Genomic DNA, 13947 nt, shown 5'->3' on the forward strand with positions numbered 1-13947 from the left:
TGTTTTGCTCAGGACAGGGAAAATAAACTACACCCACCACAAGCTCCCCTGCAGCTTCTGGGCTCCCCTGCAGCTGCATCCCTTGCAGGGTCTATTGTTATGCCCCTGCAAAGTTGCATGGTCCATATTTTCAGGTCAAAATCTAATGTCTCTCTCAACTACATAAGGGGCGATAGTGTATGACGGCATTCAGTTCTAATAATTTTCTAGTTCTTACTGCTTCTACAGTGTGTGTATATATATATATATATATATATATATATATATATATATATATATATATATATATATATATATATATATATATATATATATATACAGAGGGTGCTGCAGCACACAACAGGAAAACAGTGACAGGGGCTCTTGGTTACGCTTTAACGCGTTTAAGCTCACCAACGGCGCCAAAGTGTCCCCGATCTGGTGAGTCCTACTCTAACCAGGCAAAAATGCTAGTTTTTATCAGCGTTCTAGTGGGAACCATGCTGGGCACATATATATGCAAACAATATAGCTGGTAGCTCCCTTTTATCCTCTCACTTGATGGGATAATCCCAGTAGCCTCTAATCCAGGAAAGATTTTTTTGTAGTAGCGATTTTGTAGTTTGTGTCTTTTTTCATTCAGTGTTCTGGCTGTTATGTTCCGAGGGCTGGATTATAAATCAATTTCAGCTATGGGCGGGCGCTAGGAGCAGTACAATTACACAGGCTAGAAATCTAGGAACACACAGACAGCCTCGTCGCTGGTGAGTTAGGTGGATTCCTGAAGACAAAGGCAGCAGAGCTGTGAATGGGAAGCCAAATCTGATACTTCTCACTCTTCTGCCATACAGGTTTCTCCATAGACAGCAGCAACAGTCACTCTGCAGTGATGGCCCCTTCGCAGAAAAGTTTAGCTAAAGGTAGGTGGGCAGGGAAACTGACTGACATTTTTAGCCTCACTAGTCCAGTATTTCTCAGAGAGGAGGAGGCAGTAGGGAGAGAGGAGCTGTCGCTGTATTAGTGACAGATCACTGAATTCTTTCGCTCAGGCTGAGTGACAAACACTAATGTTTGAGGTCAGGAAGTGTACCAACCCTCATGCTGAGCTTCTGTTGTTAGAAAGCGATTATTATATAACCTGACAAGTTAGCATAGCCTCCATGCTGCAGTGGTGAAGGGTGGAGACAGCACACTAGTAACACCCAATAGAATGCTGAGCTCTCTGCACTGCCCACTTGTTTTATAATTCAGTTCTTGTTGCAACCCACTTTCTATGTGGTACAGGCTTCAAACAGATGTTTGTGCTGCATATGTGTGTTTTATAACTACACACAATAATGTCTTGTTCCTTCCTAACTTGTTTTGATGTGGTTTCATAGCAGGGATTCTAAAATGAAGGTGTTCTGTTTCTGTAACTTTGGTGAACAGCTTGTTTTGAGTTGAAAGCCATTTGCTTATTATTCTTTTCTTTTTTATAGCAACAGATTTGAACTAAACAGGACATATACAGTACTTTTAACAATATTTAACCATTTAAATATGGGGGCAGCACGGTGGCGTAGTGGTTAGCTCTTTCGCCTTGCAGAGCTGGGTCCCTGGTTCGAATCCCAGCAAGGGCACTATCTGCAAAGAGTTTGTATGTTCTCTCCGTGTCTGCGTGGGTTTCCTCCGGGCACTCCGGTTTCCTCCCACATTCCAAAAACATACAGATAAGTTAATTGGCTCCCCCTAAAAATTGGCCCTAGACTACAGTACTTACACTACATAATATAGACATATGGCAATGGTAGGGATTAGATTGTGAGCTCCTTTGAGGGACAGTTAGTGACAAGACAATATATATATATATACACTGTACAGCGCTGCGTAATATGTCGGCGCTATATAAATACTAAAATAATAATAATAATTTCAGCATGCGGGTATTTTTCACCTTATGGACGGGATGAATTTTCACATTTCAGCGCTCCTCCCTCTCATTCCCCAATAACTTTATCACTACATATCACAACTAAATGATTTACACCTTGTTTTTTTCTGCCACCAATTATGCTTTCTTTGGGTGGTACATTATGTTCAGAATTACTTTATTCTAAATGCGTTTACCGAGAATATTACGAAAAAAAATAATTATTTCTCCGTTTTCAGCCATTATAATTTCAAAATAATACATGCTACCATAATTAAAATCCACACATTTTATTTGCCCATTTGTCCTGGTTATTGCAACGTTAAAATTATATCCCTAGTACAATGAATGGTGACTATATTTTATTTGGAAATAAGGGTGCATTTTTTTCAGTTTTACATCCATACCTAATTTCTACCTCATACATATGACATTTTTTTTATTCCCTAATGCCTATAGGTGTAATTTTACTATATGACCACAAGATGTCACCATTGAGTACTTCCGATTCACGTACAATACGTACGCAAAAGGAGGCAATGTGTTGCTACAATGTACCTAGGGAAGTGACACAGGTTTCAATGGAAGCCTGCGGTCCCAGTGGTCTGCAGGGAGATTAATGAATGGGAACTTTCTGGCGAGGTCGGCATCTGCACCGGAGGGGACCAAGAGCCACCGGAGCTGTGGCGAGGGCACAGGACGGCGTCCAGGGGCTGGAGGAAGCCCCAGGTAAGTAGATTTTTTTTTATTCATCTCGGACCTTTCTTTTAACGTGAGATGAAACTCCACATTAACTGAAAAAAAAAATCATCCAATAAGAAAATACTTTTTTAGCTTACCTATCCTGTTGTTTTAGTGTTCACCGTTAGATTTTAGGAAAAATATGATGATATGAAAAAGATAAAATAATATTTCTGCTGGTTTCCATTTTTACTTTTTCTCAGTGATGTTAAAAGACATAACTTCTGCTTTTTTTATCCTTTTTTTCAATGCAGCTCATTGTTCATTTTCCCTTCCTACTGGCACAGCTTACTGTCCCTCCCATAACAAACATCACCTAGGCAACAGGCTTACATCACTGTGTAAACTCTTCAAAGGGAGAGGGAATTTAACGACCTTACTATAGTGTCTTTATCTTCTCCAAAATAGGATGTTTTCTGTAATTTGCATGTTGAGATAAGCTTGTTACTACAAACAATGGTTCACAGGACAGCTGCATCCTAGAAGCTGCAAAAAAAAATTTAAAACCACAAACAATGGTTCACGCGACAGCTGGGGCCCCGGGCTCTCTTACTGGCCAGGTCCCACAAACCACCAGCTTCCAGCATGCCGTTGACAGGCGATTGGATAGGGAGGGACCCCTGTGGGAGGGATGCCTGCATGGCGCTGTCCTGCTAGTGACATAATCTACAATTACGTGACGTCCAACCGAAGTCTCCCACCTGAATGCTGCCTAATTTATGCAATTCCTGCTAGATTTGTTACGGCAGACACAAGGTGTATAACTCTGCACCTGATTGGCTGATAGGCGTCTGCTGACTAGAAAAAAGATAGGAAATGGCCAGAGCTGGGAGTGAGCAATTGTTTGTTGTGATAAGCTTGTTACTGTAGCTAAAAAAAACTTCCCACAATCCCACTGGCACTGCATAGCACCTGCAGTTGCATACATATGTTTCCAGTGGCTGTAATTTAGGCGCAGGGAGAATCTAACAGATGACTCTCCCTGCACTAGGTAATCTAGGGGAATATAATAAATACAGTGGAACCTTGGTTTGCGAGCATAATTAGTTCCGGAAACATGCTTGTAAACCAAAGGACTATTATATCAAAGCGAATTTTCCCATAAGGATTCATGTAAATTCAAGTGATTCATTCCACAATCCAAAAACAGTTCCAGAAAAATATTTAATACAAGGTACTGTACTGTATAAAATAAAGATGTAAACAAGGCTTTCACTATAGGTATTAAAGAGGAACTGTAACATAAAAAGATCCCCTGGGGGGTACTCACCTCGGGTGGGGGAAGCCTCCGGATCCTAATGAGGCTTCCCACGCCGTCCTCCATCCGTCAGGGGTCTCGCTGCAGCCCTCCGTGGAGTCCGGGCAGCGGTGACGTCATTATTTACCTTCCTGGCTCCTGCGCAGGCGCTCTGACGGCTGTCGGCTCCGAACTACACGGAAATACCCGATCGCCGTCGGGTCCGCTCTACTGCGCAGGCGCAAGTTTCCTGCGCCTGCGCAGTAGAGCGGACCCGAATGAGATCGGGTATTTCCGTGTAGTTCGGAATGGAAAGCCGCCACAGCGCCCCCGCTGGAGCCAGCAAAGGTAAATATTGAAATGACAGTCGGCACAGTCGCCGGCTGTTCGGAGGGCTGCGGAGAGACCCCCGTGGGACAGAGGACGGCGTGGGAAGCCTCATTAGGATCCGGAGGCTTCCCCCACCCGAGGTGAGTACCCCCCAGGGGATCTTTTGAATGTTACAGAGTCTCTTTAAGGCTGCCAGAGGGCTGGTTTACATGGGCGTTTCAGACGCCGTGTTTTTTGGAATCTACCGCCGTCCCATTCAAGTGAATGGGAGCATTTAGAGCTGGCTTTTGCAGGCTTTCATGAAAGCCTGGCGGTAGATCCCGGCGTTGCGTCTAGTCTCGAAAGCAACATGTTGCTTTCGGAGGCGGTAAACGCCAGGAAACAATAGCAGAGACCAGAACTGCTAGCCTTGAACGCTTCCCAAAAGTCTTCAAAAGCTAGCTTTTAAACGCTGGCATTTAAACGCGGCGCCAAGCGAAGGCACAGCAGACGCCCGTGTGAACCAGCCCATACACTGGTTGATTGCCACCAGATCGACTAACAGATGGATCCCTCTCTGATCGAATCTGATCAGAGAGGGATCTAATGGCTTCCCATACACTGCACACAGATTTTGAATCGATTTCAGCTCGCCACCCCTGCTCCCCCGGCCAGCAGAAATACATCACCTGTCCGGCGGTGCGAGTCCCCGGCTCCATGCTGTCCCTTCTTCCAGCATCCTCCTCCGTCTCCTTTTCACTTCCTGTCCCATCCTGTGATAAGCTGCAGTCCATGTTAATACCCTTTTGATGTTTTTGCTCCTAAATACCTAATCATATACAGTGCATCCAAAAAGTATTAAAAGCGCATCTCTTTTTCTCACATATTGTTATGCTACAGACTTATTACAAAATAGATTAAATTCATTTTTCCCTCAAAATTCTACACACAACACCCCTTAATGACAACAATAAAAAATTACTCAAAGGACAACTGAAGTGAGTAGAATATGAAGGCTGCCATATTTATTTTATTTTAAACAATTCCAGTTGCCTGGCAGTCCTGCTGGTCTATTTGGCGGCTGTAGTGTCTGAATAACACCAGAAACAAGCATGCAACTAATCCAGTCAGATCTGACAATAATGTCAGAAACACCTGATCTGCTACATGCTTGTTTAGGGTCTATGGTTAAAAGTATTAGAGGCAGATGATCAGCAGGGCTGCCAGCCAACTGGTATTGCTGAAAAGGAAATAAATATGGCAACATCCATATCCCTCTCGTTACAGTTGTCCTGGTTTTGGCAAATTTATTACAAAAAAGAAAACTTATAAAAAAAAATGAGAAAGCACATGTAGAAAAGTGTTCACAGCCTTTGCCATGTAGCTCAAAAGTGAGCTCAGGTGCATCTTGATTACCCTGATCATACTTGAGATGTTTCTGCTGCTTAATTGTAGTCCACCTGTGTCAAATTCAGTTGATTGGACATGATTTGGAAAGGCACACACCTGTCTTTATAAGGTCCCACAGTTGAAAGTGTCTGTCAGAGCACAAACCAAGCATGTCAAAGGAATTGTCTGTAGACCTCTAAAACAGGAGTGTCTCAAGGAACAAATCTGGGAAGGGTTACAGAAGAATTTCTAACATACAATTATAATAAAAACAGAAATAATTGGGTGATTGTCAGGGACTTACCTGAAGGGTCCTACGTGAGTCAGCCGGGTTCGCCACTGTCCAGGTCTTCTCGCTGCGTCTCCTCTTCTTGTGCAGCACTCGCAGCCAGTGGAATGCTTGGTATCCCTGCAGCTTTCTGCATTGTGCAGGAATGGACGCATCCAGCCAGGCGTCCATTCTATGCACTTAGGCGGGGAAGCAGGAAATTTGGGCGCATGAGGCAGGTGGACAAAAAGGGCGCCGCCATTCACTCCCATAATAAATATCGTTTAATCGGCGCCCAACAGGAAAAAAGGGCGCCGGAGAAAAATAACGTTTTAAAAGCGGCGCCTGGAGACTTTTAATGCTTTATAACTGCTTCTCATGATTACACGTTATTTAATGATTTATAATTTTCTAAACATTATTTTTAAACGAAAAACAGTACAATATTTTTAAAACATTATTTATAAACGAAAAATTGTAAAATTTTTTCTTTTTTAAATCATTATTTCTAAACGAAAAACCGCACAATATTTTTTAAAACGTTATTAATGCTTATCACAGGGGGTCTTAGGTTTAGGCACCACCAGGGGGGTCTTAGGTTTAGGCACCACCAGGGGGGTCTTAGGTTTAGGCACCAACAGGGGGGTCTTAGGTTTAGGCACCAACAGGGGGGTCTTAGGTTTAGGCACCAACAGGGGGGTCTAGGGGTTAGGGGTAGGTACAGGGAGGGTTACTTAGTATTTTTTTTTTTAAACGTCATACGTTTCACTTTTTAAACGGAAGATTAACGTTTTTATAATTGTCGATTTCATACACATTATTTAATGATTTATAACTTTATAAAACATTATTTTTAAACGAAATATAGCACAATTTATTTTTTAAACGTTATTCATGCTTATCGTTTAAAACCGTGCGCCCTTTTTTCCCGGCGCCCTTTTTTAACGTACGCCTTAGGCGGAGAGTCTAGCAGGGCTCAGCTATTCAGCAGGTTGGGGAAAATTCTGGTTGGAGGCTGCAGCTAATCAGCTCTCAACTGTCTAGCCTGTTGAGGGAAGTGCTAACTGGACACTTGCTAATCTGGGCAGCTGTCCAGCATGTTGGAGAAAGTTCTGGCTGGAGGCTGCAGCCAATCAGAGCTCAGGCTCTCCAGCCAGTCTGTAGCCACACCTTTCCCCTAGAAGGGCAGGAGGAGGAGGAGGTATTACTAGCCAGAGATTTCAGAGGCAGAGGGGAGGAGGGAGGATGAGGGGGGATTAGGTTTTTTTGCTGAAGATGCAGATAAGCCTGCCTCTGTGTAATGTTTACAAACAACATGGCTGCTGTCATTGTATCACAGGAATAATCAATCATATTCTATTAAAGCTGTTTGCAGCAGATTTGTTGTGTAAACTATCTAAACTTTAGATAAGATATATAGACGAGTTATTTGTTATAGTTAGTTTTTCATGTCAGATCTGTTTTAAGTCTTGCTCCTGCAGTGTTCTCTTGCCCATTATAGCGTTAAGCTGTCTTGATGAAGCACAGGGTGCTATCGTTCTGATTGGATCGGCCATGTACGACTCTTGCCTGTGTTTTGGATTCAGAGCCGCCATCAGGGGGTTACAGCCATCACATCAGTGACGTGCCCCGTGCTGTCAGGGAGCTACAGGGGCCCAGGGCCCCCGGATTTCAGCACCGCTGTCTGAGCAGCAGGAGAGCTGAGGTTGCTGCGGCTGTCCCATGTCTCTCCAGCTTGGTGCACACACACAGCAGAGATGAGAAAGCGTCCCTCCTCTCCTCTAGTATTGTCCGGATCATGAACGATTCGGATCTTTGATCCCGATCTTTGTTGTGAGTCGAATCATCCAGATCATCAAAATTCAAAATGAACGATACGGTTCACAAAGGGGGTGGAGCCAGGAGCGTCACATCCCCCCTCTTAGCGGGCAGCGGGGTCCTGGAAGCAGAGCAGAGATGGATCGCTCAGTTGGAGGGGAGCCAGCCTTGCAGGGACAGGTAGATGAGAGAGGGGACATGGGTGCCACTGCCAGATATGTGTAGAGCACACGTACTGGCTGGAATGTGCTGCTCATTTTAGGCTGTCTGTTCCATAGATGTGCATAGTGAACAAATGGGAAACTTATTCTCAGAAGCACAGCTCAGTAACTTTGCAGACAGCGTGCTGGGCTAGAATGACAGGGCAGGCACTGTGATTGCAGTGCAATATGATCCTCCTGCACTCTGCTCTAAACAGCTGCACTTAACTTCTCCCTAAATTTATGATGAGTGTTCGAGGTGAGAAAAGGACACATTGAATGCAAACGTCTCACAGTGAAAGAAAGCATTCCCCAGAGTATACAGATGCACATATAGGTAAAATATATTTAAATCATATGATTGCTACATGTGGGTAATGTGTGCAAAAAAACATTTCTGCTCTCTGCTCACCCCTCTTCGTCCACCTCCTTCCTTCTCTGTCCATCTTCTCCCCTTCTCTTTCTGTCCACCCCCCTCCCCTTCTCTGTCCACCCCCCTCCCCTTCTCTGTCCACTGCAGGGAAAGTCCTGTCCTGCTAGTCACTTCACCCCCAGAACGCTTCCCTAGTAAAATGATTCGAGATTCGGTTCAAAGATCTGGATCTTTTCAATGATCCGATTCAAATCATCCGAATCATTGAAAAGATCCGGACTTCCCATCTCTACTCTCCTCTCTGACACTGAGGGGCGGGGCTGATTAGAGAGGAGAGAAGCCGAGATTTGAGCCAGGAGGAGGAGGAGGAAGAAGTTAATAGACTGTAGAGATGGGAAGTCCGGATCTTTTCAATGATTCTGATGATTTGAATCGGATCATTGAAAAGATCCGGATCTTTGATTCGAATCTCGAATCATTTTACTAGGGAAGCATTCGGGGGTGAAATGACTAGCAGGACAGGACTTTCCCTGCAGTGGACAGAGAAGGGAAGGGGGGTGGACAGACAGAGAAGCGGAGAAGATGGACAGATGGCAGGGAGTGGACAGAGAAGGGAGGAGGTGGACGAAGAGGGGTGAGCAGATGTTGCAATCATATGCTTTAAATATATTTCACGATATGTTCATCTGTATACTTTGAATGCATATGTCTCACAGTGAGAGAAAGCATTCCAAAATGTGTCCTTTTCTCGCCTCCAACACTGTATACATTTAGGGAGACGATAAGTGCAGCTGTTTAGAGCAGAGTGCAGGAGGATCATATTGCACTGCAATCACAGTGCCTGCTCAGTCATTCTAGCCCAGCACGCTGTCTGCAAAGTTACTGAGCTGTGCTGAGTCAAAACTTTCCCATTTGTTCACTATGCACAACTATGGGACAGACAGTCTAAAAGTAGCAGCACATTACAGCCAGAACATGTGCTCTACACATATCTGGCAGTGGCACCCATGTCCCCTCTCTCATCTACCTGTCTCTGGCTGCAAGGCTGGCTCCCCTCCAACTGAGCGATCCATCTCTGCTCTGCTTCCAGGACCCTCCTGCCCACTAAGAGGGAGGGCGTGCTGTTCCTGGCTCCACACCCTTTGTGAACCGAATCGTTCATTTTGATGATCTGGATGATTCGACTCACAATCGTTCATGATCCGGACAACACTAATAGACAGGCAGCGCGGAGACTAGGAGAGAGTGAACTGTGTGCAGATCTGCAGGTATTTTGCACACACACTTGCAGCACACTGCTTGGTCCTGAGCTGCTGCAGATTCAGTGCCTAGCTGTCTCCCTCTCCCCCTTATTTCTCTCCCCCAGCCTGAGCAGCCCTGACATCTGAAGCTGCTGAAACAGGGCTGCCTGACTCTCCCCTCCTGACCTGTTAGCTGCCTGCCTGGCTCCTATCACTTGCCTTATCTAAGTTCAGCCCTCTCTCACACTTCAGTTTGTTAACCATCTTAGCGGTATGGACGAGCTCAGCTCGTCCATTACCGCCAGAGGGTGCCGCTCAGGCCCTGCTGGGCCGATTTTCATGAAATAAAGAGCAGCACACGCAGCCGACACTTTGCCAGCCGCGTGTGCTGCCCGATCGCCGCCGCTCTGCGGCGATCCGCCGCGAGCAGCGGCGAAAGAGTGTCCCCCCAGCCGCCTGAGCCCTGCGCAGCCGGAACAAAAAGTTCCGGCCAGCGCTAAGGGCTGGATCGGAGGCGGCTGACGTCAGGACGTCGGCTGACGTCCATGACGTCACTCCGCTCGTCGCCATGGCGACAGGAGAAGCCAAACACGGAAGGCTGCTCATTGCGGCCTTCCGTGTTACTATTGGCCGCCGGAGGCGATCAGAAGAACGCCTCCGGAGCGCCATCTAGTGGGCTTTCATGCAGCCAACTTTCAGTTGGCTGCATGAAATAGTTTTTTTTTTATTTAAAAAAACCCTCATGCAGCCGCCCTGGCAATCTTAATAGAACGCCAGGGTGGTTAATTATGCAGTGTTCCCCCTTCTCCTTCCCCCACAGTCATTTCCCTTCATTCCCTAAAGGTAGCCATACATCTAGCAATGTATGGGCAGATTCGACCAAGAGACAAATCTCTCTTTTATCAAATCTGATAAGAGAGAGATATGTCAGCTGCCCATACACCACAGGCCAATTCCCAATCAATTTCATGCTGAAATCGATATGGAATCAGCCTTGTGCACCGCCTCGTTGCCCTGCCGCTTTCCCCCCTAATGTAAATGTCCCCCTGGTAACCTGTGTCAAGTATACATTACCTGTCCGTGGCCTGTGCTTGTACCCCGTTGCCCCTGGGATATCTCCTCTGCATCAGGGATGCTCGGATACCCCTTTTTATTATTCGAGTTAGGTCGAATTCGAATAGTAAATTATTCGAGGTCGGTCGAATATTCGAGTCGAATATTTTTTACTATTCGATTCGACCTCGAAATTCGAGCTCACTATTCGAGTCGGTATTCGAGCTCATTATTCGAGCTGACTATTCGAATTGGCCTTAAATAGCTTCCAACACTTGTTTTGGGGGTGAATGATGCAAGAAACATCTTTTTTTCCAAGTAACAACAGCAAGTGATTATGTGGGGATGTTCCTTTAAAAAAAAAAAAAAAGGTGGAAAGAGAAGTTGTGTCCAAAATTCTGTTCGGTACTGTATACTTCTTCTTCTTCTTCTATATCTTCTGCTTCTATATCTTCTTCTTCTTCTTCTATATCTTCTGCTTCTATATCTTCTTCTTCTTCTTCTATATCTTCTGCTTCTATATCTTCTTCTTCTTCTTCTTCTTCTTCTTCTTCTTCTATATCTTCTGCTTCTATATCTTCTTCTTCTTCTTCTTCTTCTTCTTCTTCTTCTTCTTCTTCTTCTTCATCTTCATCTACTTCTTCCTCTTCTTCTTCTTCTTCATCTTCTTCTTCATCTTCTTCATCTTCTTCTTCTTCTTCTTCTTCTTCTTCTTCATCTTCTTCTTCTTCATCTTCTTCTTCTTCATCATCTTCATCTTCTTCTTCTTCTATATCTTCTTCTTCTTCTATATCTTCTTCTTCTTCTTCTTCTTCTTCTTCTTCTTCTATATCTTCTTCTTCTTCTTCTATATCTTCTTCTTCTTCTTCTATATCTTCTTCTTCTTCTTCTTCTATATCTTCTTCTTCTTCTTCTTCTATATCTTCTTCTTCTTCTTCTTCTTCTATATCTTCTTCTTCTTCTTCTATATCTTCTTCTTCTTCTTCTTCTTCTTCTTCTTCTTCTTCTTCTTCTTCTTCTTCTTCTTCTTCTATATCTTCTTCTTCTTCTTCTTCTATATCTTCTTCTTCTTCTTCTTCTTCTATATCTTCTTCTTCTTCTATATCTTCTTCTTCTTCTTCTTCTTCTTCTTCTATATCTTCTTCTTCTTCTTCTTCTATATCTTCTTCTTCTTCTATATCTTCTTCTTCTTCTTCTTCTTCTTCTTCTTCTTCTTCTTCTTCTTCTTCTTCTTCTTCTTCTTCTTCTTCTTCTTCTTCTTCTTCTTCTTCTTCTTCTTCTTCTTCTATATCTTCTTCTTCTTCTTCTTCTTCTTCTTCTTCTTCTTCTTCTTCTTCTTCTTCTTCTTCTTCTTCTATATCTTCTTCTTCTTCTTCTTCTATATCTTCTTCTTCTTCTTCTTCTTCTTCTTCTTCTTCTTCTTCTTCTATATCTTCTTCTTCTTCTTCTTCTTCTTCTATATCTTCTTCTTCTTCTATATCTTCTTCTTCTTCTTCTTCTATATCTTCTTCTTCTTCTTCTTCTTCTTCTTCTATATCTTCTTCTTCTTCTTCTATATCTTCTTCTTCTTCTTCTTCTTCTTCTTCTATATCTTCTTCTTCTTCTTCTATATCTTCTTCTTCTTCTTCTTCTTCTTCTTCTATATCTTCTTCTTCTTCTTCTTCTTCTTCTTCTTCTATATCTTCTTCTTCTTCTTCTTCTTCTTCTTCTTCTTCTTCTTCTATATCTTCTTCTTCTTCTATATCTTCTTCTTCTTCTATATCTTCTTCTTCTTCTATATCTTCTTCTTCTTCTATATCTTCTTCTTCTTCTATATCTTCTTCTTCTATATCTTCTTCTTCTTCTTCTTCTTCTTCTATATCTTCTTCTTCTTCTTCTTCTTCTTCTATATCTTCTTCTTCTTCTTCTTCTTCTTCTATATCTTCTTCTTCTTCTTCTATATCTTCTTCTTCTTCTTCTTCTTCTTCTTCTTCTATATCTTCTTCTTCTTCTTCTATATCTTCTTCTTCTTCTTCTTCTTCTATATCTTCTTCTTCTTCTTCTATATCTTCTTCTTCTTCTTCTTCTATATCTTCTTCTTCTTCTTCTTCTATATCTTCTTCTTCTTCTTCTATATCTTCTTCTTCTTCTTCTTCTTCTTCTTCTTCTTCTTCTTCTTCTTCTTCTTCTTCTTCTTCTTCTATATCTTCATCTTCTTCTTCTATATCTTCTTCTTCTTCTATATCTTCTTCTTCTTCTTCTTCTTCTTCTTCTTCTATATCTTCTTCTTCTTCTTCTTCTTCTTCTATATCTTCTTCTTCTTCTTCTTCTTCTTCTTCTTCTTCTTCTATATCTTCTTCTTCTTCTTCTTCTTCTTCTTCTTCTTCTTCTATATCTTCTTCTTCTTCTTCTTCTTCTTCTTCTTCTTCTATATCTTCTTCTTCTTCTTCTTCTTCTTCTTCTTCTTCTTCTATATCTTCTTCTTCTTCTTCTTCTTCTTCTTCTTCTTCTTCTTCTATATCTTCTTCTTCTTCTTCTTCTTCTTCTATATCTTCTTCTTCTTCTTCTTCTTCTTCTTCTTCTATATCTTCTTCTTCTTCTTCTTCTTCTTCTTCTTCTTCTTCTATATCTTCTTCTTCTTCTTTTTCTTCTTCTTCTTCTTCTTCTTCTATATCATCTTCTTCTTCTTCTATATCTTCTTCTTCTTCTTCTTCTATATCTTCTTCTTCTTCTATATCTTCTTCTTCTTCTATATCTTCTTCTTCTTCTATATCTTCTTCTTCTTCTATATCTTCTTCTTCTTCTTCTATATCTTCTTCTTCTTCTATATCTTCTTCTTCTTCTTCTATATCTTCTTCTTCTTCTTCTATATCTTCTTCTTCTATATCTTCTTCTTCTTCTTCTTCTATATCTTCTTATTCTTCTTCTTCTATATCTTCTTCTTCTTCTTCTTCTTCTTCTTCTTCTTCTTCTTCTTCTTCTTCTTCTTCTTCTTCTTCTTCTTCTTCTTCTTCTTCTTCTTCTTCTTCTTCTTCTTCTTCTATATCTTCTTCTTCTTCTTCTTCTTCTATATCTTCTTCTTCTTCTTCTTCTTCTTCTTCTTCTTCTTCTTCTTCTTCTTCTTCTTCTTCTTCTATATCTTCTTCTTCTTCTTCTTCTTCTTCTTCTATATCTTCTTCTTCTTCTTCTTCTTCTTCTTCTTCTTCTTCTTCTTCTTCTATATCTTCTTCTTCTTCTTCTTCTTCTATATCTTCTTCTTCTTCTTCTTCTTCTTCTTCTTCTATATCTTCTTCTTCTTCTATATCTTCTTCTTCTTCTTCTTCTTCTTCTATATCTTCTTCTTCTTCTTCTTCTTCTTCTTCTTCTTCTATATCTTCTTCTTCTTCTTCTTCTTCTTCTATATCTTCTTCTTCTTCTTCTATATCTTCTTCTTCTTCTTCTTCTTCTTCTA

General features: G+C 42.1%; 1 protein-coding gene across 1 annotated transcript in view; it reads left to right on the top strand.

Annotated features, from left to right (window-relative positions):
* The first annotated feature begins 685 nt into the window (after positions 1 to 685).
* LOC137536115 (glutathione S-transferase omega-1-like) overlaps positions 686 to 13947 on the top strand; it is a 79724-nt gene continuing 66462 nt past the window's right edge. Inside the window, exons 1-2 of the mRNA XM_068258168.1 lie at positions 686 to 743; positions 831 to 899. Coding sequence (XP_068114269.1) covers positions 869 to 899 — 31 coding nt within the window. The 5' untranslated portion in view covers positions 686 to 743; positions 831 to 868. The remainder of the gene's footprint in view (positions 744 to 830; positions 900 to 13947) is intronic.

Source organism: Hyperolius riggenbachi, chromosome 10, assembly GCF_040937935.1.
Source record: "Hyperolius riggenbachi isolate aHypRig1 chromosome 10, aHypRig1.pri, whole genome shotgun sequence".
Taxonomy (NCBI): Eukaryota; Metazoa; Chordata; class Amphibia; order Anura; family Hyperoliidae; genus Hyperolius; species Hyperolius riggenbachi.